Source organism: Ascaphus truei, chromosome 8, assembly GCF_040206685.1.
Source record: "Ascaphus truei isolate aAscTru1 chromosome 8, aAscTru1.hap1, whole genome shotgun sequence".
Classification (NCBI taxonomy): domain Eukaryota; kingdom Metazoa; phylum Chordata; class Amphibia; order Anura; family Ascaphidae; genus Ascaphus; species Ascaphus truei.
This window is the reverse complement of record NC_134490.1, coordinates 84,223,225-84,250,606: the sequence shown is the minus strand read 5'-3', so window position 1 is coordinate 84,250,606 and position 27,382 is coordinate 84,223,225. Positions and strand designations below refer to the sequence as shown.

General features: G+C 41.9%; 1 protein-coding gene across 2 annotated transcripts in view; it reads left to right on the top strand.

The window, feature by feature from the left end:
• Positions 1 to 21,922, top strand: part of STAMBPL1 (STAM binding protein like 1) — a 63,638-nt gene extending 41,716 nt beyond the window's left edge. For both annotated transcript variants that reach the window (XM_075612889.1, XM_075612890.1), the window contains exons 3-11: positions 1,958 to 2,175; positions 2,265 to 2,340; positions 4,384 to 4,479; positions 5,319 to 5,676; positions 7,697 to 7,821; positions 10,363 to 10,500; positions 13,234 to 13,346; positions 17,189 to 17,288; positions 21,596 to 21,922. In XM_075612889.1, the coding sequence (XP_075469004.1) occupies positions 1,958 to 2,175; positions 2,265 to 2,340; positions 4,384 to 4,479; positions 5,319 to 5,676; positions 7,697 to 7,821; positions 10,363 to 10,500; positions 13,234 to 13,346; positions 17,189 to 17,288; positions 21,596 to 21,652 (1,281 nt within the window). In that variant the 3' untranslated portion in view covers positions 21,653 to 21,922. The remainder of the gene's footprint in view (positions 1 to 1,957; positions 2,176 to 2,264; positions 2,341 to 4,383; positions 4,480 to 5,318; positions 5,677 to 7,696; positions 7,822 to 10,362; positions 10,501 to 13,233; positions 13,347 to 17,188; positions 17,289 to 21,595) is intronic.
• Positions 21,923 to 27,382: the final 5,460 nt, after the last annotated feature.

The window sequence follows — 27,382 nt, the reverse complement described above, 5'->3', positions numbered from 1 at the left end:
GGTACAGAGATTTGACCATTATATAAACGGTTACATACAAACATGCACAAACCAGTGCAAAGCGGTAATGAGGGCCGGACGATTGACGCGGCGGTGGGTCCCATTCGAAAGCGGGGAACCCGTGGGTGGGTTTACGGCAGCGCTGGGGACAGTGATTCCTGCTTCATCTGTGTGCGGTCTTTAGAATTTCCGAGATAAATGAGTACTCCAGTATTAGGTGATACATTTTCTTTATTTGGAGTAATAATTGATAGAAGACAAGCTTACGAGAGTTCTCTCTCTTCCTCGGGTCAGCAATACTGATTTACACATATTCCAGGAGTTTAACACAGATGTAAAAAAAAAAAACCAAGATAACCATCTAAGGCACAAGATGTGGAGAATTCATGGTAAATAAAGAGACAGGGCAATAAATGCATGAAAGGGACAGCGAGTGCAGAGTTCTTCGGTGTAATGTCAATTGTGGGTTTTTGACCCTGTCCATTTGGAATGGGGTTCCTTCTCTTACATTGTAATCAGAAGTAGATGTCGCTGTTGAGCTGTTTCGATTTGTTATCAGTTTGGTCCGTTGTTTTTCGTGCGGTATCTTTGATCCATTGATTGCCCTATTGACCATGAATTCTTCACATCTTCTGTCTTGGATTATCTTGTGTTTTTTTTAATTTATTTTTTTACATCTCTGTTAAACTCTGGGAATATGTGTAAATTGGTATTTAACCTGAGGAAGAGAGAGAACTCTCGGAATCTTGTCTAATACTTTTTCTTTATTTGGACTAACAATTGACAGAACTGAATACTGAAGTAGTCATTTACTCTGCACTTTTGCAACTGGACTAACACGGCTATTTCTACTTAATTCAAGATAAAATAAGATGTTTCATATGCAACACTTTTGATGCGCTTTTAAAGCTGTTATGATACAACGGAAAATATATATTTTTAAATGGGGCTAATGCTCAGTACGCATCCTGACCCATTGAGCGCAATTATAGTGAAATACAGGTTTCTGCAGAAAGTCAGATGACCGTTAATTGAATTTTGTAGGCGTTTGAATTGTAGGTTTTTGGCATTTCTTGCAGAGTTTTAACAAAAATCCTCTGCACATACAGTAGTGAGGTAGTTTTTATATGCTGTGTGTGTGGGGGGGGGGGGGGGGAAGAAACACATATAAAACCGCACAAACTGTAGATTTGTTCATGAACTGTGGGGAAAACAATTGTTGCACCACTTGGGCAAAAAAAAAAAAAAACAGCATTTTATTTAGCCAAGTGAGATTTTTCTGCAGCTTTATCCACAGTAAAACAAATAAATCTGCATAAATGGCTCATTTCGCCCAGCTCTAACCAAAGGGTAAGCCACGGATTTAGCACTATTTAGTTAATCAGGGCCAACATTGATTCATTTGAATAGTGATCTATTCACAGCCCCTTAATGTCATTCATCATGAAAAAAATCAATGTGAAAAGAAAATGTATGTGTATACCATGTGTTTATAGTGCCGCCTATTTATAGCAAGCAACCATGTTTTAATGCGAACTGCATTTCCTTGTCCAAAATGAGGAAATAATCGTTTCTAGATAGGATTTTGGCTATGGTCCGTTCTTAATACAGGCCTAGTGAAGGAGAATTTGGAATTGTGTTCCAGGAGTCCAAGCAGAAGGACGAGTTTCAATGTACTTTTAGCGTGTCAGATACTTCCATCAGTGATACCATTATCATGACAGACCTCACATGTGAAATAAGGTGTTTTTTTTGTTGATGGTTTTTTTTTGTTTTAACCATTCTGTAGTGGCTTAAAATAATTATTGCATTGCAGGTCAGACATGCAACAAAGTAGTGTAGGTAAATGGATTTAATCCTTGGTAGAAGTCTATGAAGACCTAGACATACTAGGCAGTAATATTTATGATGCTTCTTGATGTCAAGCGATCATTAATATTCCGCTGTTTCTTTGCAGAAGAAGCTAACGGCTATGCCAGACCACACAGATGTGTCCCTCAACCCAGAGGAGCGAGTGCGGGCCCTAAGCAAACTGGGCTGCAACATCACAATCAATGATGACATCACTCCCAGACGTTACTTCCGGTCCGGCGTGGAGATGGAGCGCATGGCCGATGTATATTTGGATGAAGGAAACCTTGAAAATGCCTTTGTTCTCTACAACAAGTTTATTACGTAAGAACGCCTTGTGTCCCATCCCAGCCATGTAATGCATTTAAGCAAATACGTAGATCTCGCTAAAAATAATAATCCGTCTCTTGCAGGTTGTTTGTTGAGAAACTGCCAGGCCACCGAGACTACCAGCAATGTGAAATCCCAGAAAAGCAGGATATTTTGAAGGTAGTATAATGATTTTAACTAATATTTCAAAACTTTTTTCCCCACAGACCTCGGGCTAAAGCATCATAATAGCTGAATGAAAAGCTCCCAAATGCTGGAAAATCTGCACGGGTACATATGTTCTACTTGGATTACCCCAAACAATGTAACTTTCTTTGTAAAATATGTTCATTAAAATCAGTTCATACATATGCTGGCAGTTGTGGAATAAGCAGCAAGTGATCCAGCAACAAACCATTTCATTCTTAATCTCCTAGGAATAGCAACAATAGAAAAATGAAACCCTATAATGAGAGCACTCTAAACAGATATGTACACTGATAACACCAGAGGAATCTAATGAATTGATGAATTATTTAAAATAATCTTTATTGGGAGATACCTCAAAATTAAAATATTGCAGGTAAGTGAACCTATGCCTCCTCTGAGGCTTGCCTAATCTAAAGTGCGAATTTAAAATGGAGTGGGTATAGACTGGGGTGTGAAGCCCCAATGTAACCTATAAGTAGGACTATAAAGCCACCACGTATGGATGCAAATTCACATCTAAATAAGTGTAGCTAAACACCAGACTCTGAATGATTAATGAGTAACCTATACAGAGAAATGAAAGGATCTACTGTCATAGAAAGTCTCAGTAATAGCTGCACTGTGGGGGTACAATGCCTGTGGCCAAATACATAAATGAATATCAATATGTAACACTTATATCAACTCTGGCCTCCCACCTAGCAGGTAGTGAAGTATAGTGTGAACACTTTAGTGCACACTTCAATAAACGCCTAGATCCTTGTTAAATGAACATATATACTGGAGCGTTAATATCACTCATAGTGTAAACATTTGTTGTAGTTGACCTCATATAGTATCACACAGATGATGAAACATTGTAGCTCCTGTGCAATTTAACCCTCATGTAAGCACATATTTCAGTCTCAGAGCTATATAGCTGGACAAAATGACAGACTCAATGTCTGACAAATTGTCTCTTAGTTAGTAGCCAATATAGTAAATACATCCAGATAAAAGCTTTTGAGTGCTGCATTAACTTGGTAGTTAACAGAGAATATATGACTGGAATAGGATGCTATCCTGTATCCGGGCTGGGTTATACGTATTGCATTTTGATTGGCAAGACAAAGATTGCTCTTGCAATAATTTTTTTGATGTTAAGCACTAATGCGACTATTACAGTATATACCGTTTTACCACCTTTTAGGGGCACATTTATCAAGTTATCGCCCCCATCCCGGCGTTCACTCCTATTTGGCTGTAATGGGACGTCACTCTGAAATGGGTGCGATAACCGGTACCGCACGTGATAAATGTGCCTTATTCTATATTTAAGTCAAAATACTGGAAGAACAGAACAGTGACCGACCATTAATGCCCCGGCTGGAGGAGCTGATCCCTTAACCGCGACTGTTATTAATGACCAGGGTATGCCCTGTGCTAAGGAAATGAATTACTACCCTACTGTAACATATATTTTGTTTTAATTATTTCTATTGTAATGTCTTAGCCAGCATTAATTTAATGTTCTGGACATTGATAGGCCATTCATTCCCACCATTTAGACCAGGGCATTGTACTTGAGCGCTGAAGCAGGGATATCCTTATAACCTGACCTGTTGGTGGCCTTGAGGACTGGAGTTGGCCACTCCTGATTTAGACCAAGCAGAACGTTTTTATAGCCTATAATTAGAGGGGGGGGAGGGGGACGGGGGGTTGCATTTTTGCGGCATAATGTCTGCTCCATATATATCAATAAACTCACGTTTCAATCAATAGGATTTTTTTCTTTGATCTGTTTTTCACTTTGTTTTGCCCCAGCGTTGCACTACGTTTGCCAAGATACGTAGTCCCCAATGTTTTAAACATGCAACAGGGCGTCCGTACGTGCTCACCGCTTTTTAGTTGGAAAATGCGACAGACGTTCTGTGGTGTTAGAAGTTCTGTGGCGTTAGCCCAACTGTAAATGAAGTCCATAAAACTGCACCTAAATAAATGTATTTAAACAAACTTTTTGTTTTTTTCTTCAAGAAATTGAAGGATGTTGCATTTCCAAGAACGGATGACTTAAAAAAGGATCTTTTAAAGAAATACAGTCTGGAATACCAAGAACACATGCAAGGCATAGTAAGTAGTAATCAGTGGTTTATAAAGCGTATTTGTGTATATTTAGTTGCTGTACTAACTGCTGTGCTCACTGTTTTTCAGTCCAATTTTTTTAAAAATAAATAATGTACCATTACTGGAAAATATAAGTAATTGTCAATTTTAAACATGGCGAGCGCATTCATCTGAAATTAAATTTACGGGGTTCAGCTCTGGAGACCCCCTGCTTCAACCCTATATAAAAAATAAATGAAAACCTCTCAATTTGCCTCCTTCGTTACCTCTTACCTGTTTCTTCTCAATAAAGATGATTATGACAGAAATATTATTACGGCACCCGTTTTAATTATTATTATCTATTGACCATGTTTCCTCATCCTTATGACCATTATCCCATTGGAAAAACGCCTGTGGGCAAATACCTTCTGAAAGTTCTTACTCATTAGCACAGCATCATTGCCTTTAGGGGATGGTGATGCTTTGTAGATTTTAGCTACTTACTGTTCAGTTTTCTCTGAGAAGGAATTCTGTAATGTTTAAAGATAAATAATCAGATATATTTAGAATGTTGGGCTACGTGCATAGTGTCGGCGACGATGACGTCAGGCTGCAATCGCTGTAAAAATAAAAATTGAGATGACTTCCAGCGACCGCGCCGTCGCGTCACTCTTACTATCGGCGCACGAGAAGGCAGCAAAGCATTTGTTGTGATGCGACATCGCCGGCTCTATAAGCGCAGTCTTATGCAGCCTTAACCTTTTAGGTGGCTGGTTCTAGTGCGAACACAGCAATAAATGAAATGGCTTTTTTTTTTGCCTTTTCTTTCACAAACAATCCTCACGCCATTATTCTGTACTCAGAACAAAATGAAAGCGGAGGGCCGCAAAAAACTGGAGCAGCAACAGCTTGTAGAAGCGGAGAAAAAGCGCGTGGCACAGATCCGACGGCAGCAGGTGGAAACGGAGCAATTCAGTTACTTTGAGGACCAACTCCGGAAGCAGGCCGTGGCCCGAGGTCACGTGAACAATAAAGAGAGCTTTAAGGTGTCAGAGCAGATCGATGGCAGCATGTCGTCTTGTATCTCCACTCCGAAAACCAACTCTTCGGGCACCGTGTTCTCGGGAGAGACTGTGAAGAATGATGCAGCCATGTATGCCGGACAGTCTCCCCCAGTAAACCGGGCCTTGAAGCCAGCAGCTACTCTAAGTGCTGTGCAAAGTAAGTGTTTGCCAAGTAAGAATAACGTCTCTTCTTTGGTACATTGCTTAGAAGCCGGTTGATTTGAGAAATCAGAAATTGACCAATAAGGACATTTTGCAGGTAGTTGTAGGTAACATCCACTGATCGGAGGCCTGATTGGTGGATGTGTTATGATTGTGATGCTCAGAAGAACTCAGAGAGCCAATTTAAGATGGGCCAACCTGTTATTTGTGAATTTATAATGGAGCTCTTAAAAATTAATCATACACTAATTTATTTAGAAAGCATTGCAAGTCTTAGTAATTGTAAGAAGTGTTAAGGTTCATACAGTATTGAGGCATCTGATGGATACTTGTGGCCCTCGCCAATATAATTGTATGTTCCAGGCGGTCATAGTATGACCACGATGGGCCCCCCTGTGACCCTTGCACACCCGATTACCCATACTGCTTATCTAAAGCATGTGTTTTATGTACTGTTTTCTGCCCCCGTCCTGGCTGGGGGTTCATTCTATGTGTAGTGGTTAATGTGTTTGCCTCATACAAGGTTGTGGGTTTGATTCCATCTTCAGCCACTTAGCCTTACTCTCTGTGACCTTGGGGAATTTCATGTTTTGACTGTAAGCACCAAAACAATAAGTTGTTGGGTGTTGTGTGCAGGGTCTCGCACTAGGAGACCTAATTAAGAATAAAGTACTCTTATTATTTCAGTATGGTTTCTTTGAGATGCCCGATTCCTTCTTTCACTTTGTCGCCTCCTCAGCATGTATATTTTGTTAGCTAGCTTCTAAAGTGGCTATCCATTTACTGTAGAAATGGTGGTGTTACAGATACCAGCGACTGTGTGCTAACAAAGAATCAATTTCTCAGCCCCCCCCCCCAAAAGTAAACCTGTTTATGAAGGGCAATGGCCCCCTTAACCCAGCTGCTGAGCCCATTTTAATTATTAACCACTTTCAATATAGCCTATTAGCATTTGATGCAGTTGGTGCAAATGGTAGGCAATTTAATTCTCTACTCTAGAGTTTAAAATGACATTTATACCAGACTGTAGGAGACAAGTGCAGAGGTACGACCAAGGAGACGTAGATTGGGGAAAACAAACATTGGCTTTTATTTAGCCCGTAGCTTCAAAACATTAAAACTTTAAGACAGCATACAAATAAAACAAAACGGCCTATCCCTTTTTAAGGGCTGACTCCTACTTCACAGTCCCTATCTGCAGGACTGGGGGGGCTAGGCCTCTTGCCAATCTCTGACCCCCAAAGTCGAAAGAGGTACCTGTGATCGGGATGCTCTTTCCCGCAGGTCAGGGTCTGGGTTGGTGTTCTGAGGGTGATCCCTCTGGCAGATTCTAGGATCCACTGCGCCCTGGACCAGAGGATCTGATTCTCCGGGATCTCTCTCTGGCATCACACACTCCTCCAGTACTAGAGAGATCCCCTATAGTTTACACAAGAGGCTTTTCTACCTGACTAAGTCAGGTGGAGACTGGCTAATTTTCTGTAGCTGCAATTAACCCTCTCCCTGCTGGAAACATCAGCCAAATGCAGGCTTTCTATTTGAAGTCCTTTTAGACGGGGGATAAAGCCCTGTCACACTGACACATAAGGAGATAAATTGATTTGCCCTCAGTCGTGCGGATTAGCAAAGGTGACCAAACCATGACATGCTATTTCTAATGCTAGATGTCTACTCTTCCTTCCCTTGGCATTGCAGTCCATATTTACTAAGCACGATTTCTCTTCCAGCGTTGAAAATTGTCCTATGGAATAACACTGCTTGGCAAATAAGGGCTTTTATGTCCATACAAGTAAATCTCACACAGGCATTTGGGCATATGCCCAAGAACAGGCATTTGGCACCATGTGGTTACGTGGTAAATTGTGTTGTGTGTACATGTTATACCCGTTTCAAGACTGACATTTACTGTAACATACAGGTTTCCCGTTAAGCTTTTTTGCAATCATTCTCTCTGTGACTTTTCTGATTAATAGCTGGGGGCTCTTTTCATTGTGTGTATTTCCATATCGATTTAGATGAAATTGTGGAAGGGCTTCGACTTGTTGTCCTGCCCAGGGACCTGTCGCATAAATTTTTACAGCTGGCCGATGCAAACACGGCCAGAGGAATAGAGACCTGTGGCATTCTCTGTGGCATACTGGTAAGTCTGAACATTTATTCATTTTGTTTGTTTTTAGGGAAGAGAATTTTCATGAGTATTGTGAGCAAAATTGTTGCTATAGAACTTGTTGATGCTTTTTGTGAAATGTAAGTACTATTGGCACGGAACAACGATTGTAAATATTGTCAGTGGGAAACTGTGTAATTCACATAGAGGTGCAATCTCCGATTCTGTATTTTAAGACACAAATATTGTCTTAGATTGAACAATAATAACGTAGAAATTTATGGCACATTAAGGTCATGTGGCCCGTATGATCTGGAAATATGTCTAATTATAGGCTTTACTTCAGATCTCTTCCAAGCATTTTTCTATTTCTCAGATACATCAGGACAGTTAGAGACAACCCCTGCGGCACTTACAAGAAAAAGTTATTCATTTATTTAATTTAAAAATAAATAAATAATAATTTATTTGTTGCCGCCTTTTATTAAAAGCGAATGACCTAAGCTGCCGATTTGATTAGTTCTCCTGTATTTAAATAGCAAAGATCCTACTTCCCAGGGTTCACTAAATGGCCGCCTTTCACTTTCAATCAATCCTTCAGTCAGTGCAACTCAGCAGCTACAATGTATTCTTATATTACTAAGGTAACATTATCTATTGTTACAGTTTGCATCTCAAACCGCCAGAAATATTGGCACCAAATTATCACAAACAGGAAAGTGTTACAAAGATCTTGCACTGCTAGAGAGGTGTGTTTAAAACCTGCTACAGAAATCACAGGATCCTCATTATATTAAAACTCATTACAAATGGCGTTGAATTAAAAAAATTAAATATAGTAAGTATTTATCTAATACTACAGAGCTGATTTATTAACAAAAACCATACACGTAGGATATTGCGTTGATTGCACCTTGAAAGTAAAAGAAAACCTTTTATGCTACAGTATTTCTAGTCATCTGTTACTTTTCTCTTTTATGTTGTATGTATGTACAGTATGTATGTATGTATGTATAATTCTGGACAGAAACCTCTTCACTCCTGCAGAATATTTTTAATAATACGTTTCTTGTGTGTTCCACTGAACCTGGAATTTTTGGAGCATTTTTAAGGCTCCGGCTTATTGAGATCTTGAATCAAGCTCATTTCAACAGATTGATTATATGATGTGAGTACGGGGTAGTGGCAAGGCCGGCACAGTGCCGTGCTTCAGAGTCCAGCTTGATTGTAGGCCTTGTGTGTGTATATATAACCAGTATCCAAAGCATATAGAAAGTCCTTATGGCTGATGTCAGCTGTGAAATTGCACATCTGACGATGTAGTCCGTAATTGGTGCAAAATCTGAATATGTTCCAGTATCATAAGTGGTTGTGAGTAAGGCTCATGAAATAATACATAAATGCTCAAGCACCTAATGTGCGTACACATAACATCCACATGAATACGCCTACTGCGGGTTAATGGGAAATCGCCGGCACCTGGTTGACGCCGATTGCTCCGCATCTCCAGGTCAGGAACAACCCGCCCTCCGATAATAGTATATAGAGGGACCAGTACTCCATTAAAGACAGTAACGAAATAAAGTTCAAAGTAACTCCCATTTGAAGCCACCTGGAACTCAATGGGCGTGCTCCCAGCATACGGATGAGAGGGAAACGGAAGTTGTCTGAGCGCGGTGCACAGCAATCAAACGAGAAAAGCCGGGCTATGCGCTTGAAATTGTATTTATTTGGCCAATGCCATGAAGTAAAAAGAGAACGCAGCCCCTCTAACGCGTTTCGCACCCGCTCCGCCAAGTTTTTTTTTTTTTTTTTTTCCTGATTATAAGGCCGCTGAGTTATTTTTCCACAGCACCAGCAAACCATTAACTGACCAGCATTCCTGAACTGTAGCAGTTTAGTTAATCTGAAAGATCTTGCATATATTGTCTGCCGGCGCCTGCAATCTGTGTCACACAGTATGTAAGGAATGTGACCCTCCATCTCCTACATTTTAAGGGTGATTTGTAAAACCACTTTATGCCAGCGCATCTCTGGGGCAGGTTGTTTTGACACAACAAGGTGGGAACTTGTGTTATCAAAATAAATATATGTGTATGTCAGTGGTTTTCAACCGGGGTCCGCGGAACCCCGGGGTTCCAGAAGCACCCCTCAGGGGTTCCGCGGCCGCCAGAGAGGGAGAGCCGGGACAACTCTCCCACCTGTCCCAGAACCAGCGGCACCCCAAACAGCAATGGCCTGGCGGCTCCTGAGCTACGCAGCAGCAGCCGGCAGCTCGCTGCTCTTCTTTCTGCCTGCTCTGGTCAGTGTGCGCTCTCGCAGAGAGGGAGAGGGGGGAGAGGAGGGGGAACACAGTCCAAGTGCTTCACTCCTTAACTATGTAGTATACACGCGCATACATGCTATACGTGTGTGTGTGTGTGTGTGTATCGCTCTGTTTAACAACTATTTAGCACTCCTATAAGGTAGGAAAATAAAGGTGCAAAGTACAGAACCTTGAAACAAAACACCTAATCTTAAAATAGTCAATTAACTTTTTATCTCTGACTTATTTTGCTTGCATTACTTTTGCAGACGCATGATGAATTCACCATCACCCACGTAATAGTGCCAAAGCAGTCTGCGGGACCAGACTACTGTGACATGGAGAATGTAGAAGAATTATTCAATGTACAGGATCAACACGATCTTCTAACTTTGGGCTGGATTCATGTATGTGAGCAGCGACGTTCACTTGCTTTAGCTTTTCTTCCCAGCTTATAATAGTTTTTAAGTGATGTTGACGAGGTACTGTCCCACTTTTAATGGATTTGCAATAAATTGAGAGCACTCTGTTCTGTAACTCCTCCGCCATTTGAGATGATCAGTTTAAGGCAGAAATTTCATGTTCCCCTTTTTTACTTATTTGCATATGTAAAGCGTGTGATGTATAATTCTACACTCTTACCTAAACTGGCAATCGTTTGGTGCTCCTGTTATAAATCTGTCAAAATCCTGATTGTGTGCCTAACGAAATGGCCGCCTTCTAACTTTACACATTATTGTTACAGCTTTCAGAGTAATAGACAGTCTGCTGTTTGGAATATAACAACAGATCTGTTTGTGATACTTTGTTGCCAAAAGGCAGAGCTCAAAAAGGTGTGTCTGAGACCCTGTGTCAAATCACTAGGTAGATATCACTTTCAAAATGGTTGCTAAGCAGCTAAAGGATGATTAGTACATTACAAAAATCATTAAAAATGGCATTAGGAGTTAAAAAAAAAAAATATGCAGACCGTATTATCTAATAGTATGGAACGGATTTAATGAAAAAACACGGTATTTTTCACATTTTGCTGCTTTAATGGCTTTTTAAATAGAATACTAAAAGGCTAACCCTAGCAAATACCATGCAACCCGCACGCAGCTTTTATTGTGGGTCTTGTCAGGCTAATACTATACATGTTACTGATTTCAAAGCCGCCGTGATCAGGGTTGATGTTTATATTAAGTACTTCACACCCGTGGGCTTTTCTAACTACAGCAATGCCCCGGGGGGGTATTAGTGGGACAGCATGCAGTTCTCTGCATGTACTGAAGCTGATCGCTTGTATGGCTCTGTTAGGCCTGTTATATACAGGATGCGGCCGTGCGTTCCTATGAGAACGCGCGTGCACGTGCAGCATGCTTTTCCTGTATATAGTGTCGGGAGCTGCAGGTAGTGTGTGTGTGTGTGTGTGTGTGTGTGTGCGCACGCACATGGGTTGTGTGAGTGAATGTAAGTACTAGATAGATTTTTTTTTTTTAAAGAAAATAAAACTTTAATAAATATTTTTTTTTTTAACTTCTACACACACACACACACACACACACACACACACACACACACACACACACACACACACACACACACACACACACACACACACACACACACACACACACACACACCCGTATATACACACACACACACACACCCGTATAAACACACACACACACACACACACACCCGTATAAACACACACACACACACACACACACACACACACACACCCGTATAAACACACACACACACACACACACACACCCATATAAACACACACACACACACACATCCATATAAACACACACACACACACACACACACACATCCATATAAACACACACACACACACACACACACACATCCATATACACACACACACACACACACACACACACACACACACACATAAACACACACACACACACACATCCATATAAACACACACACACACATCCATATAAACACACACACACACACACATCCATATAAACACACACACACACACACATCCATATAAACACACACACATCCATATAAACACACACACACACACACATCCATATAAACACACACACATCCATATAAACACACACACATCCATATAAACACACACACACACACACACACACACACACATCCATATAAACACACACACACACACACACACACACACACACACACACACACACACACACACACACACACACACACACACACACACACACACATCCATATACACACACACACACACACACACACATCCATATACACACACACACACACACACACACATCCATATACACACACACACACACACACACACATCCATATACACACACACACACACACACACATCCATATACACACACACACACACACACATCCATATAAACACACACACACACACACACACACGCACACATCCATATAAACACACACACACACACGCACACATCCATATAAACACACACACGCACACACACACACACATCCATATAAACACACACTTACATTTGAGCGCAGGTAGCGGCGCGAAAAGATGAATTTCTTCATCTTCGCCGCTGCCTGTCGGCTCCTCTCTCCCTGCCGTGCGCGCGGCCCTTCTATAGAAAGGCTGACTAACGTCAGCCAACTAAAAATCCGCGCGCTCGGCGCTATATAATGTGCCTTAGAGATACCACATTTCTGTAAGGGGTCAATCAGGAGGATACATTTCGGGGTAATTAGTATTGTCCGAATTGGCTGTTTAGCTCTGGGGGAGCAGTGGCAGTGCTCTCAATAGAAGAGATGGGGCATCATCTGTCATTCAGACAGTGGGGTGATGGATCCCAGACCATGTGTAATGAAAGAGGACAGGAATTCTGCAAACAAGGGGTTATGGAAAACTCCAAAAATGTATCACTCGGGGCGGTGATCTACAATAAAGCTTGTGGTTCTGATGACGGAAAAGTCATTTTCGAGTTAGACTGCACTTCATTAAAATGGCATGTTTCTAAAGGCAACAGTACGACTATATATTAAATGTGTATCGCTGTTGTAAAGCTGCTTCTTTAAGTAGAAGTGCTGGCTTTTATTGAGCAGTTGTGCTACTCTGGGTTTGCATGTTCACTGCTGAAAAATCCCAACCTTTTCTTTTGCAGACGCATCCAACTCAGACTGCGTTCTTATCCAGCGTTGATCTTCACACTCACTGCTCCTACCAGCTCATGCTACCAGAAGCTATTGCTATTGTTTGTTCACCAAAACACAATGAGTACGTTTTCCTTTTTGTTTGCTTGGCGACACATTTCCCTGCATTGTACCTGATTGTGCTAGGGGGATATCACATTTTCAAAAATGGGGCAGAGATTGAATTGCCTTAGAAATAGTAAGGGACACCATGGGGTCACTATTTCTGTAAAAACAGGGCAACATTGGAGCAAAAACGGCACTGATGATTCCCATGGAAGCTGTGGGATTTTTTCCTTTAATCTTTAAGGTGCATTTGTTTGCAGCCGGAAGACTTTGATAATTGTAAGCTCTTCGGGGCAGGGACCCCATTTCCTAATTGATTTTGTCTGAAGTGCTTATTTGGATTATGTTATATTATTATGTCACGTGTATTACTCCTGTGAAGCACTATTTACATGGATGGCGCTATATAAAGACATACATGCATAAATAGGCCCAAAGATATTTTTGACCTCATTTTAGAATAGTGGTACAAACAGTCTTTTTTACAAAATGGATGCCTTTGAATTGTTTTTATTTATAAAGTAGTGGTACTCTCTTTCCTTGGGCCATCACACATGGGCCACATTATACCTTTGTTGCACCACGCCTGCTTTGTGCGTTGCTTTGCTCTGGCAGGAAGGGGGTTAACGTGTGCTGCCTCGTTTCCTGCACGCTTACAGTATGTTGCTGAAACAGCCTGCAAGGGGCTCAGTCACAGACCTACAGTAACTGCCAGCAACAACTCCGGAAGAACGGCTACATTTACGTGTTGTAGATAGGTGCCACTGCAGAAATAGAAATTTGAGGAACTTCATCATGTAAATGCTAGCATTATCTTATGGCTAATAGTGCCAGGCAGGACTAAATGTAACTAATGACGGTGATTATCCATTAAATATAAAAGTTGCGGTTCCTCACAAAAATGCCCCATCTTGGCAGTGAGCTCAGTGTGGCGTCCTTTAAAGGTGATGTCCAATTAAATAAAAGAAAAGTAGATTTTTTTTTTAAGATCCATGGCAATCTCTGCTGTTTTGTTCTCCTTGCTCCAACCCACTGGGCATCATAATGCTGTTTTTCTCCAGACTACAAAGAGACTAATAAAACTAAATGTTAAATCCTGAGGTTCTCGGATAATATTCTTCCAAATCAAATTGTGCTACAAAGTTTACATAGTTACATAGTAGATGAGGTTGAAAAAAGACATACGTCCATCAAGTTCAACCTATGCTAAATTTAGAAGACATATACTTTAACCTATATCCGTATTTACAATATATTGATCCAGAGGAGGGCAGACAAAAAACTCCAGTGTCATCCAATGATACCATCCAATGATACCATCCAATGATACCATCCAATGATATGTCATAAGGGGAAAAATACATTCCTTCCCGACTCCAAATATTGGCAATCAGATTACTTCCTGGATCAACATCCTCCCCATGTTTACTTATTTGGTATATCCCTGTATACCTTTCCTTTCTAAAAAGATGTTCAACTTTTTTTGAACAATTCTATTGTATCTGCCATCAGTCTCCATGCTTAATGAATTACACATTTTAACTTCCCTTACTGTAAGGAACCCTTTCCTTTGTTGCTGATAATCTCCTTTCACCAGCAGCCATGTTCATTTCGGATTTGGGGTTCTTTGTAGGAATTAAACAGTTTAAAAATCAGTAAGTAGTGAAAGAACGATAACGGAAAAGGCTCTTCTTTACAGTCTGCTGAAGAGATCTTTAACAAATAAACGTAAAAGGCTTAGTGCATAATACAGGTGCGGGTGTCCTTTGTGCGAACTGGACAAGATATTTTTTTCCAGCGCTTTTTCCCTGAGGAACCCAACACAACAGACAGGGTGGTAGTATTATACTAAGGAAAAGAAAAAGTAGCGCCAACCAATTAACCAGGATTCTACGTAGTCTAAAACAATAAATCCAATCCAATAAATAAATATAAAATTGTAAAAATGTATAGTGTAATTAATGTCCCGCTGCTAGAGTCCAAGGAGGTAATTCCAGTTCCTCCAGAAACAGCTTGCAAAAAAGAAAAAAAGTCCTCCCGCGAGTATATTAAAATGTACACATGTGACTAAATCACACTGGGGAATAAAGATGAATCCCTCCACAGCATCCAGTATAGCGTCCTAAAAAAGTAGAGAAAAAAAGGACATGGCATAATAAAATGTAATAACTAGAGATGGATTAAAATAAGATGCACTCACAAACGGCTAATTCACATGGGTATTTGTGACTAGCTTTCCAGTGTAGTATCTGTCAGCTCTGGTCCAGCTCTCCCACGTCTGTCCCTCCGCTTCTGGTCATGTGGTGTCCGACTCGGCCACTCTGTAACCCACGTCAATCTGTGCTTGGCGCTGGTTCTCCTGGCTCGTGCACAGCCCGGTTGGAGCCCTGTGACACTGTCATTGACGAAGCTGTGAGCGAAACCCGTTTGATGAATTTTGAACACTGCAAGCCACCATAATTTCCAGGGACTGCATCGTCCGATCGACTACACACCCTGACTAACATCTGTGCGCATGCGCAAACCGAGAGCATCGGAGGGCTCCAACCGGGCTGTGCACGAGCCAGGAGAACCAGCACAGATTGAAGTGGGTTACAGAGTGGCCGAGTCGGACACCACACAACCAAAAACGGAGGGACAGACATGGGAGAGCTGGACCAGAGCTGACAGATACTACACTGGAATGCTAGTCACAAATACCCATGTGAATTAGCCGTTTGTGAGTGCATCTTATTTTAATCCATCTATAGTTATTACATTTTATTATGCCGTGTCCTTTTTTCCTCTACTTTTTTAAGACGTCGTTCAGGATGCTGGGGAGGGATTCATCTTTATTCCCCAGTGTGATTTAGTCACGTGTGTACATTTTAATATATAGTATATGGTATATACTGTATATATTTAACAATACCTGTATTATGCCATTGTTTTTATTTTATTCTTTCTTTCCCTATCTTACACGTCTGGGATGATGACTTGAGTCTACGCGCTGAAGGACTTTTTTTTTTTCTTTTTCTTGTGGTAGTATTACACTGTCCCTAAAAACACCACACCCACACCATGAGAACAGTCCCAGCCAATCAGGTCGATGTTTGTTATGCAATGTCAGCGATCTGTCTCGCCGTGTCAGCAAGCAAACCAAGTCCAATAGATGTCGCTGTTGACCATGGCATTATCCCCCATTATTTATCTGTTCTATTAACATATCAGTTCACATGAGTATTACCCACAGAATACACATTTCTTACACATTGAAACTTGATCTTTAGGACATGCTTAAATGCCTTTAACATATCACATTCCCTGTTCTGCACCCTACTGTACCAGATAGTGCTCAGACTTTGGGATAGTGTAAATAATGGTGACAACCTAATTATTGGGGTGGATCAAAAATGACTGACTAACCCCCCTATTTGTAGGTAGGCCCTATTTGTTTGTTTTATAAAAGGGAATTTTACATTTCAGAATAATTTGGTTGTAACTTACATATTGCAACAGCAGTTTGGTTATCATGGTCTAAATAAGATGCAAAAAGTTTTATTTGCACTATATAGCTGTTTATAGTATTTTATGGATCAGGCATCAGTGCAAATAGGAGTATGTACATAAACTACTATAGTAAAATACTTGGCTCACTGTGGCTTATTATTCCATGTTCTGTCAATGTTCAGGTAAGCTATATGCATCCGGCATGAGACTATTTTGCACTTTTAAAAATGTGAACTATAATGCTAGACTAAATTTGGTTTTCATAGGGAACAGAACAAGTGCTATTAAATATAGAAATTCCCTTACCTTTTTGCCAATGTTCCACAATGTTATTTGGTTATAAATACACCTTGCTTTTGCCTTGCTGTTTAGCACTGGGATATTCAGACTTACTAATGCCGGCATGCTGGAAGTGTCGGTGTGTAAAAAGAAAGGATTTCATCCACACAGCAAAGACCCAAGGCAATTTAATGTAAGTGACCACATCTGTAGTTATTTAATGAACAGTCACAAATGAATATACTGTAGTTCATGTTCTTGTAGTACCTGATAAAAAAAAAAGGTTATACTTTTTAAAATAACACTATCTAATCTTGTCATAAGCACGTACTGTGCTGCCTGCGATCTCTCATCTCTCTAGTTTGGTTACCCCATGTGAAAGTATTCTCCATTGCAGCACCTTGTCTGGGGAACTCCCTTTTAACTTATTTCCCAGGCACACACTCGCCGCTCTTCAACACTCAACTAACAATCTGCCTCTTTAAGGAAGCTTTCTACCAGTTTTTACCCCCCCCCTCCCCCACCCTGCCTTAACACAGAAATACGTACTGTAATATGCTCATTATCTTACTTTTACTCGTACTTGTTTGTATACATACACACAGAGGGGAGAGAGAAGCCCTCCGGTGGTCTTTCAAAAGTAGAAAATGTATTAGTGTTATCAACGTTTCGGTCCGCTTGTGAACCTTGGTCAAGATAAAGTGCAGTAGTAAGTGCATTATATATATATATACCCTCCAAAATAAGCCTATGTCTCAAAGCTGCAGTAATAAGGCCGTAAAGTGACATATTGCAATAAAGCTGTGAGGTAAACAAAAGGAGCACCGTAGTTACCATAAAACATAATAAAATACATACAGTACATGGATCTGTTCTGTAGTTGTATGTCTGTATATGTTTCCTGCTTTATCTCTAACCTCTTTTGGCCTTCACAAGTGGACCACTACCTAGACCTGGTTTCACAAAAACACTTTTCTCTCATTTCTCCATTTCACCCCTTCCTCTCTCTGACCAGCATCTTTTTTTTTTCATTTTCTCTCTCACTTCTCCCCTTCTCCACCTCCATCTACCCCTCGTTTCTGCAGATACCTGCGCTCTATTAACCTACCAGCTTTTGATTCCACTTTGCAATCCTCCCTCTCCTCGCTTCACTCCAGACCCTGACATCCTGGTCATCAACAACAACTCTGCCCTCCTCCTTTTGATCTACATGCCCCTCTTTTTTTTTTCTTTGCCGCTTTTACCCTTCTAACCCCAGACCCTGGATAAATTGCCACGCGTTCATGCTGCGTTCCTGCACTCTTTCCTGCACTTATTCCTCTGGAGGAAATCTCATACTCTCGCAGACTTCCTTCACTGCAAATTTATGCTATCCTATTTCAACTCTGCCCTCTCCCAGGCTAAACAAAGCTACTTTTCTTCACTAATCAACACACACAAGTCTAACCCGCGCAGACTAATCTGTCTTTGATTCTCTACTGAGACCATCATCTGCTACCTCTTTCCCCCCTCCTTTTCACCTCAGGATTTGCTGACTCTTTCAAGAAAAAGGTGGAATCCATATGTCAAGAAATCCTCTCTGTATCGTACTCCCATCCTACACCTCTTCCTAACTCTCCTGCCTTCCTCGACTGTTTCCCCCCCCCCCCCCCGCTGTCACAGAGGAGGATTTATCGCTGCTGATCTCTGTGACGGGAGCTTTGTGACAGGCTATAAATAATACACCACCAAATATAACTGGGTTGAACTGGACGAGGCTTAGATATGATAAAGTATAATTTATTCCTTGATAAAGGTGAACACACGAGATATACAAACAGACAAAATATGACACTTACTTAAAGGTTTGGACAAGAAAAGCCATCAGGATACAGGATGGGCCATTTCTTCCATAATTCAGGTTCAGATGAAGACATCACAGCAATACATGAAGATCATACATGAAGACATTTGAGTAAGGGCTGACTCTGGTTTAAATACCATTTCAAACCCATCTCTTAACCCTAGATGCCGAGTTGGCTAGAAAAAATCTCTTTGAAGCAGATTTTGGCTTCCATTGTAAGTGTGAAGTATCATACTTAAAAACACTCAGTTCCTTGGTTCCTGCCCCCAGTATAAACAATTAGGGCAGTTACCTTTTGATCACTGGCCTATGCTAATTCTTGGAGGATGCTCTCCCTGCCCTATTAGCATAGCAGATGGGGGTCTGCATTTTCAGAGCCCATCCAAAATTCCATATACACTGTAAATAACTTCATAACTTCAGTTCAGTAGTACTTACTGGCACGCAAGTCATATTAATACATTCCGTCACGTATGACGCTCCCAATGAGACTAAATATTACCGTGTAATACTAAAATTAAGAGAGATATTAATATCTGTCTCTTAGGACCGGCTAAACATCAGGTGTCTGTAATCCTTATGTGCGAATCAGTCCCACGAATACACATATGTAGCTTTTAGCACGTTCAGCCGAGGACATCTCATAATATTCTTATATTTAATAAGGTCACTCATTCTGTAGCCCCACTCCTAAATCAGGGGTGTCGGGCAGGATACTATGGTTTGTAAGTGTGAGTTATAACACTCACAAACCACTCCAGCTTCCTGCAAACAGGTAGAGTGGCTGAGCCTTTGATCAGGGGTTTGCTTCCTAAACATTTGGTAGCTCTACTGACCATTTGCATTTAGTAGGCAGGCATCTTTGAGGGTAACTTAAACAAAGGGCTATAATCACTATTCAACTATTAACCCTTGCCCTCCCGGATGGATCCCAGTGTTTGTGTGGTGCAGACACGGGAACAGAAACAATACATTTTTACAGGAGAATAAACATTTGGATACTGAAGCAAGGTAAAAAACACATTGCTAGACCTCAGTCCAGTTAACCCCTTGCTTCCCAGGTGAGAGCAGAGGGGGGCCAAATGGGATGTAACCCCTTTAATCCCGGGCCAAATCCCCTCTCGACAATCTCCTCTCCTCCTATCACTTACCCTCTTGAACCCATTCCCTCCCATCTCCTAAAACCTCTTCTTCCAACTCCAATCCCTACTCTCACACATTTTCAACTCCTCCCTCTACTCTGGTACCTTTCCCTTCTTCAAACATACAACAGTTATACCAGTGCTCAAAAATAGCATGCTTGACCCTACCCGTCTCTAACTAAATTCCTGTCTCCCTCCTTACAGCAGGTTCATAGCCACAGGGATCAAGAAACCAGTTACAGAACATTAGGGTCTCCTTGTTATCCGTCCCTCCCCTCCCCTGGTGCCCCTTACTATAGGGATCTACGCCGGCTCAACAATAGTTGGTGGGACACTTACTAGTACCTACCAGCAGACACCACCCAACTGCTGATTTCCTATGCTAATATTTTTTATAATCGGGCGCTGCAGGGACCAGAAGAAACGTATACGCTTATAACACTACAACAAATTAGATGTAGTCACACAAGGACATTACACTGCAAAAATAAAATCAGTTTTTATAATGCCCTTGTGTAACTACATCTAATTTTTTGAGTGTTATCAACGTATACGTTTCTTCTTGTTGAAATTGTACCACATGCTCAAGCAGAACTCCATTTTGTGTTTGACACACCGTGAGCCCCACGTGCACTTCTATTTTTATATATGTGTATTTATATAATGTGCGTATTATATTAATGCATTTTTGTATATTTTTGCCAGAACATACATACATACATACATACATACATACATGCATGCATGCATGCATGCATACATACACACATACATACATACATACATACATACTGCTGCGGCCAAGTTTATTCGAGCATTTGCCCGTTCTTGGCCGCAGCAGTAGCCTGGTGCGCGCCCGAGTGTGACGGGCGCGCGCCGAAGCAGCGGAAGAGCGCCCTCCGATCGGGGCGCTCTCCCTACCGCTGCCGGGTCCGCCGGGTCCCCCGGAACCCCCTGCCGCTGTCCCGCGATCGCGGGACACCAGGGCTCCCTTGGGGAGCCCCTGGACGTGCGTGCAGGGGGCGCACGCTCCCGAAGACGCGTGACCGCGCGTCTATGACGCGCGGCACGCCGAGGGGCGGCCACTAGCAAGCCGGGAAATCTCCCGGCTTGCGGTACCGACCACACTGCAATAAAGTGTGTCGGTACTGTACATACAAAATTAAGTATACTTGGTGCTCACTGTTATATTTCTGATAATGGCACCTTGTTGCTGGTGCTTACATAGTAAATGCAAGTCCTTTGTCGCCCTAGTTCATAAATAATGGAAGGTCTGTCACACTCAGTTTAGCAATTATTAGAGTCTAATAGACATTATTTTATTGTACAGAGAAAAGAACGCACATTTCGGGGGGAAATCCCTTCATCTCTGCACCTGACCAAGGGATCTTCCCTGACGTGTGTGTGTGTGTGTGTGTGTGTGTGTGTGTGTGTGTGTGGTCTCTTGCATTGATGAGGTTGAGCATGGTTCAATACACAATGCACTTAAAATACCACTTTGTTTTTCTACTCCAGACTTGCAGACACGTGATTGTGAAAGATGCAAAAATTGCCGTGCTGGACCTGCGGTGATAGTGACCTCGACGCACTGCAGACAATCCCGCAGACAGATGGATTACAAAGTGGCTGTCACTTTTCTTAAACCATTTCCAAGAATAACAAGTGAATTTTTCTAATTTATACATTTTAAATGTGATAGTTTCATATTTATTGCTCCTGCACATTTTGAAGTTTTTGATTTCTGTGATATCACCGGCCATTTAATGCAAACCTGTACCATCTTGTGTATGTACATAAGGATCAAAGGAGGCCTGGGATTAAAAGAAAGCTTCAAGTACAAAATCTGGCGTCCTTCTTCTAAAGTAGTAGTTTACATTATATTTAATGTTGGGTTACAGGGGGGGGGGGGTACATCTCTAGGATTAATTGAGGGCAGCAGGCACAATAGCTTGCCACTGTATATATCGATATTGTGTTGTCATGCTTGTTATGTTCTCAGTTATACTGAAACACTTCATTACTTCCAAGCACACTTGGAATTAGCACACAGGTAAGTATGAAACAAACGTATTAATTTAACATAACACAGTGTTTTAGTGAGTTGCCTCAGAAGTTGCATAGAGCTGTCTGCCTGTAACGGCAGGTTAGAACTCCTCCTTCCAAGATGGCTGCCATGTGTCCTCTTTACCTCAGGCATTCTCTTAAAGGTACATACTTGGGTTGTACTTTTTAAGACTCTTATAAAAAGCATTTTAATAGGGTTGTTTCATTCAAAGACCTTTTCATTCAACAGTACTATACCACCAGCTCAGTTTCCATGTCCCATTTTACTCTCACCAGATTCCTCTAGCCCCATGTTGGCTCTACCATTCCTTTTCTTTCCCCAGCACCCCCCTCTTTCTCTTTGCCAGAGGAAAGCAGACAGAGAAGCATCAGTGCGAAGAGCATTTGCAGATGTCCCTTCTTGCAGGCTGCAACCTTGAGAAAGAAACCCTTTCTTGTCAAAGCAGTCATCTCTGTACACTTCTAAACTGCTGGTCTCGCTCCATCTTCAGTATATTGCTGTTTTCCCTTCTTGACATACTGAAAAGATAGTGTCCTATTTTCCAGAAGACATGTCTAAGTGGTACTCTGCCATGTGACCTTTCTGCTATTGAAAGAATGGGCCATAAGGTGTTTTCTCGTGCCGGAGTAGTGGCATTTAGTAAATATGGGCCTGAGTCCCTGGACTAATATGGGTTTTAGGAATAGCCATAGTTATTACAGTAGCAACACTATCTTTGCTGAAAGAAATAAAAGGGTTATGGCCTCATCTGAAAATCCGAATAGTGACACTGAGTTCATTACGTGACTAGACTTGGCAGGAGGGGGTAATTGAGGTTATGCATCTCGCTCGGCTGGCTGTGGTCTCAGAGTGGTGTGGCGGTTATAATTTAACCTTGTTTGTAGTTTATACCAATTCAATTATTTCCTGCAGCTTGCTTATCACCTGCTTCCTGCCTGTGATCCTTCATCTGGAAAATCAAAATGAAAACTGTTCAAGCAAATCCAGTTAATGAGGAGGGTAATTTTATGAGTATTATATAGAATACATGTTTGGTGCCTGCCTGTTACAAAATAGGTTTTAAAAATTACTTTGATATTCATAAAAATATAACATTCTTGGCAAAGCATGGGGAAAAATAGTAATTACACAATTCCATATTTTGAAGAAAGACTTCTGTTTTTTTTTTATTATGCATATTGATTTATAGCTGTCAGGTTTCAGTGGCCCTTATAAACTGTAAGTGGGATAATAGGGATAATAGATCAAAAATTGACATCTTCATGAGCATAATCTGGTCAGACTCCATTGAATCCTATGCGATCGTTGACCCTAACGCGAAGTGAGATAATCTTACAATATATGAGACTTATAAAACACAAGAGCTCTGCCAAAGGGATAAAAGGGGGGCAACTAGGGTGAGGTAACTGAATGAAACATAAAATATATACAGGCCTGACCCTCACAGACGGGGCAGAGCCTAGGAACCCAATTATATGCCCTCTGCTAGAATCAGATATACATATATCTGCCTATGATAAATTGAATGAGACTATCAGTGGTATACTGCTGATTTGCAACAATTGTTTATACTTTGTAATAACTGTATATGTGTATGGCTAAGATGTATCTATATCAGGGGAACATTGTTTCATTTGTAACCAACATTGGTTGTAGTCCTTGCATAAGTCTGGTATTACATAACAGTATATCTGATTCTAGCAGAGGACATATAATTGGGTTCCTAGGCTCTGCCCCGTCTGTGAGGGTCAGGCCTGTATCTACAGTATTTTGTGTTTCCATAAATGAGACTGGCTGCAAATTAATAATATTAAGGGTAAATTATAATTTACCCTTGGAATAATGTTCCTGTCTGTCACTCAGCACACAATGTTGTATTTGTAATATATATCCCTATAATCTCTTTAACATCGCAGCTGGTAAAATGATTGGCCTTACATTTATTACATTTATTGGAAACAAAGAACAGTTCCGGATCTCCAATTGGGCTAAAATATACTGGTGACATTTTAACATTTAGAACCCAAGTCTGTGTGACAAAGGAGCCATTTGGTTGCATCTTTTGATCAAAACACGATTCAAGCTGCCGACCTCGTCATGGCAAACTATGTTTAGCAGCTACCTACACTGAATATGTGCTATTTCTTATTGTCATATGGACTAAACTTTGTATATGAAAGTGCCCTGAAGGGGTTAAATAAATGAAGACTATGTTTATTTGTGATTTAGTGCAGTTAGAAGATGGCCAAAGAGCATTGTATTCTCCTTCCAAGCCTTCCAAGAAAAAGGCAGCACACCATAGCCAAAGCCCGTAACAAAGTTCCCTCATTATAAAGGTGAACGGTGGGTACACAAAGACCCTAGTGTGAGATATTAATACTTACACATCTGATCAGATGTGTAAATATTAATATCTCACTTTTGGGTTCTAAATGTAAAAATGTCACTAGTGGTTGTTTTTTGTTTAATTGGAATAAGGGCTGCATCGCTAGAAACGCATTTTTCAATATTAATAACACTGTGATGGCTGATAACATCTTATTATGGAGAGGAACACATGACATAGCCAAAAGCTTGGAAAACCACTTGTGTGTCTGACATACAACAAAAATGCTGCATGTATTACTTATTCTAGCCCTTCATTATTTATAGTTCTAATGAATATTTCGGAGATCTAAGATTCTGCCAATGCAGTTCTGAGTCAGAAAATAATGACTTGGCTCTTATTTCTCTAAGAATGTAATTCACAAATATTTGGTACCCCGTATTGGTCATTCAACTGATGCAGTGAGGGCTACTGCACAGTTTTGAATAACCCGCTTATACAGTCTTTAAATCCAACCCCTTCGAGAAGACCATGAAATGTTAAATTCTCATATTTAGAGCTTTTATATCAACACTGGAAATCGATTCCAAGATATGTTGGAACATGTTACACGTGTCTATGTAAATACTGTGTGTGTCCATTCACGGTTAAGAATCAGATTGTTGTATAAAAGAAAATACTGGAGATACATAGAGATTGTGTGTGTGTGTGTGTGTGTGTGTGTGTGTGTGTGTATTTACAGAAGTACTGATTTATATTCTGACTCGGACAACTCTAGAGCTGGCCTAGCCCGCATGGGTGGCTACAGCTATTGACCGGGGGGTGCGGCCCCCCCCAGCTAGGCTGTTGGTCGCGTGCGCGATCGGGCAGGCAGTTGGGGCAGTTAGTTTTTCAAATAGAGCCAAGGAACAAGCAACTGTCACTTGTTCCTTGGCGTTTCAACGGTTTGGACACTCTCCTCTCTTCTCCTGTGTTTAGTAGGTTTTAAGTGGTTTTGATTTGGGCCCCCCTCCCGGGGTGAGGGATTTTCCCTTCCCTCCTCGTGGTGAGGGACCCTCCGGCTCCCCCCCATGTGTTTTTGCCGGTTTTGCCGGTGCCGGGGGGGGGAGGGGGGGATTGCAAGAAGGCTGTTGTTTTTGTCCTGCGTGGGACCTCCCTTCCTTCCTCGTGTTGAGGGACCCTCCGCCCCCCCCCCCCCGTGTGTTTTTGCCGGTTGTGCCGGTGCTCGGGGGGGGGGGGGGGGGGATTGCGGGAAGGATAGGTTTTTTGTCCTGCCTTTTGTTTTCATGCGTTTTCTATTGGTGGCAGCGGCGGGGGGAGGAGGGAGAATGACGAGGAGAGTGACTCCTACCTGGGGCTGTTGCGCGAAGAAGGCGCACCGGCTTGGAGGAGGAGGTTTGCGAGTTCGCCGTTTGCGAGCCCTGTTCCTGTCCTCCTATTATGGCCGCTTGAGTGGCTGGGGGGGGGGGAAGAGAGGCTCGCCCAGCCCACGCTTAGCCGTGCGGTTGGGCTAATGGCAAGGGAACATGAGTGTCATGTGGTTCCGCCTCCTGACGATGATCAGGGGGTGGGGGTTTTTTGGGGGGGGGCTGGGGGCAAGGCTGTTGTTACGGCTGGGGGAGGGGGCTGTTGGTGGTTTGGCTGGAATGGTGGGCTTTTGCCCCCCCCCATCCTCCCTCCTCCTTGGGGAGATATTGGCCCTCTTCCTTCCCCCCCTTTTTTCTTTTCCACTCTTTTAAACAGTGGGAGGTGGTCAGGTGGGGCTGTCCATTTAAAAAAAAAAAAAAAAAATATAATAATAATGAAATAAATAAATAAAAATGTATATTAAAAAAAAAAAAAAAAAAAGGTTTAAAAAAAAAAAAAAAAAAAAAAAAGCCTTTTGAGGTTGGTCTTGGTTGTGGTTAATGGAAGACAATGCTAAGGTTTTTGATGTCATGGGTGACACCATACCTAAAAAAAAATAAAAAAAAAATGACAGCAATGGTTGGTTGGATGTTAGCGCTAATGGATGGAGGTGGGGGGTGTTAAGGTGCTAAAGATATAAGCATTAATGCGGGAATTTTATGTTATTACAGCTTTAGAGCGGTTTCTAAGTCTATTCAAGTGAACTGGTTTTCGTGAAGATCGGCCAGGCAAGAGTTCAAGAGTAGTTTGCTGGCAGGATTTAGGTGGTGGAATTAAACCAGTGTTTGACGAGCCATTGGATAAAATTACAGCGTTAGTAGCGATGTCCTTTCAGGTCAGCACCATGCAGCTTTTGGCGGAGGCGCACAACCATGAGTAAGGATGGTTTCAAAAACAGATGTGTGCACTAGTGCTGAAAGCTGGGAGTGATCAAGGAAGTTTGGGCAGTCGTGAAAACGCGAGAGGACAGGGCGGTTCCCATGCTACCTGCGCTGAGGCGTGGCCATCATCAAGTGATGAAGGGGGTCCTAGTTACGGAGCACGGGAGGCGTTGGTGGTGCAGAAGGGTATGTCATGGCGGAGTTTTTGGAAATCACAGCCTATTTGGTTGAAGGCTGGGTGACTTTTGGGAGGAGCCTGGGTGATGGGTCCCCATATGAACAGGTGTGGGACATTGGGTCCCTGGAAAAAACAGGGGTGGGACATGGGTTTCCACGAAAACAGGTGTGGGACATGGGTCCCCACGAAAACAGGTGTGGGACATGGGCCCCTGGAAAAAACAGGGGTGGGACATGGGTCCCCACAAAAACAGGGGTGGGACATGGGCCCCTGGAAAAAACAGGGGTGGGACATGGGTCCCCACAAAAACAGGTGTGGGACATGGGCCCCTGGAAAAAACAGGTGTGGGACATGGGTCCCTACAAAAACAAGTGTTGGACATGGGTCCCCACGAAAACAGGTGTGGGACATGGGTCCCTACAAAAACAAGTGTTGGACATGGGTC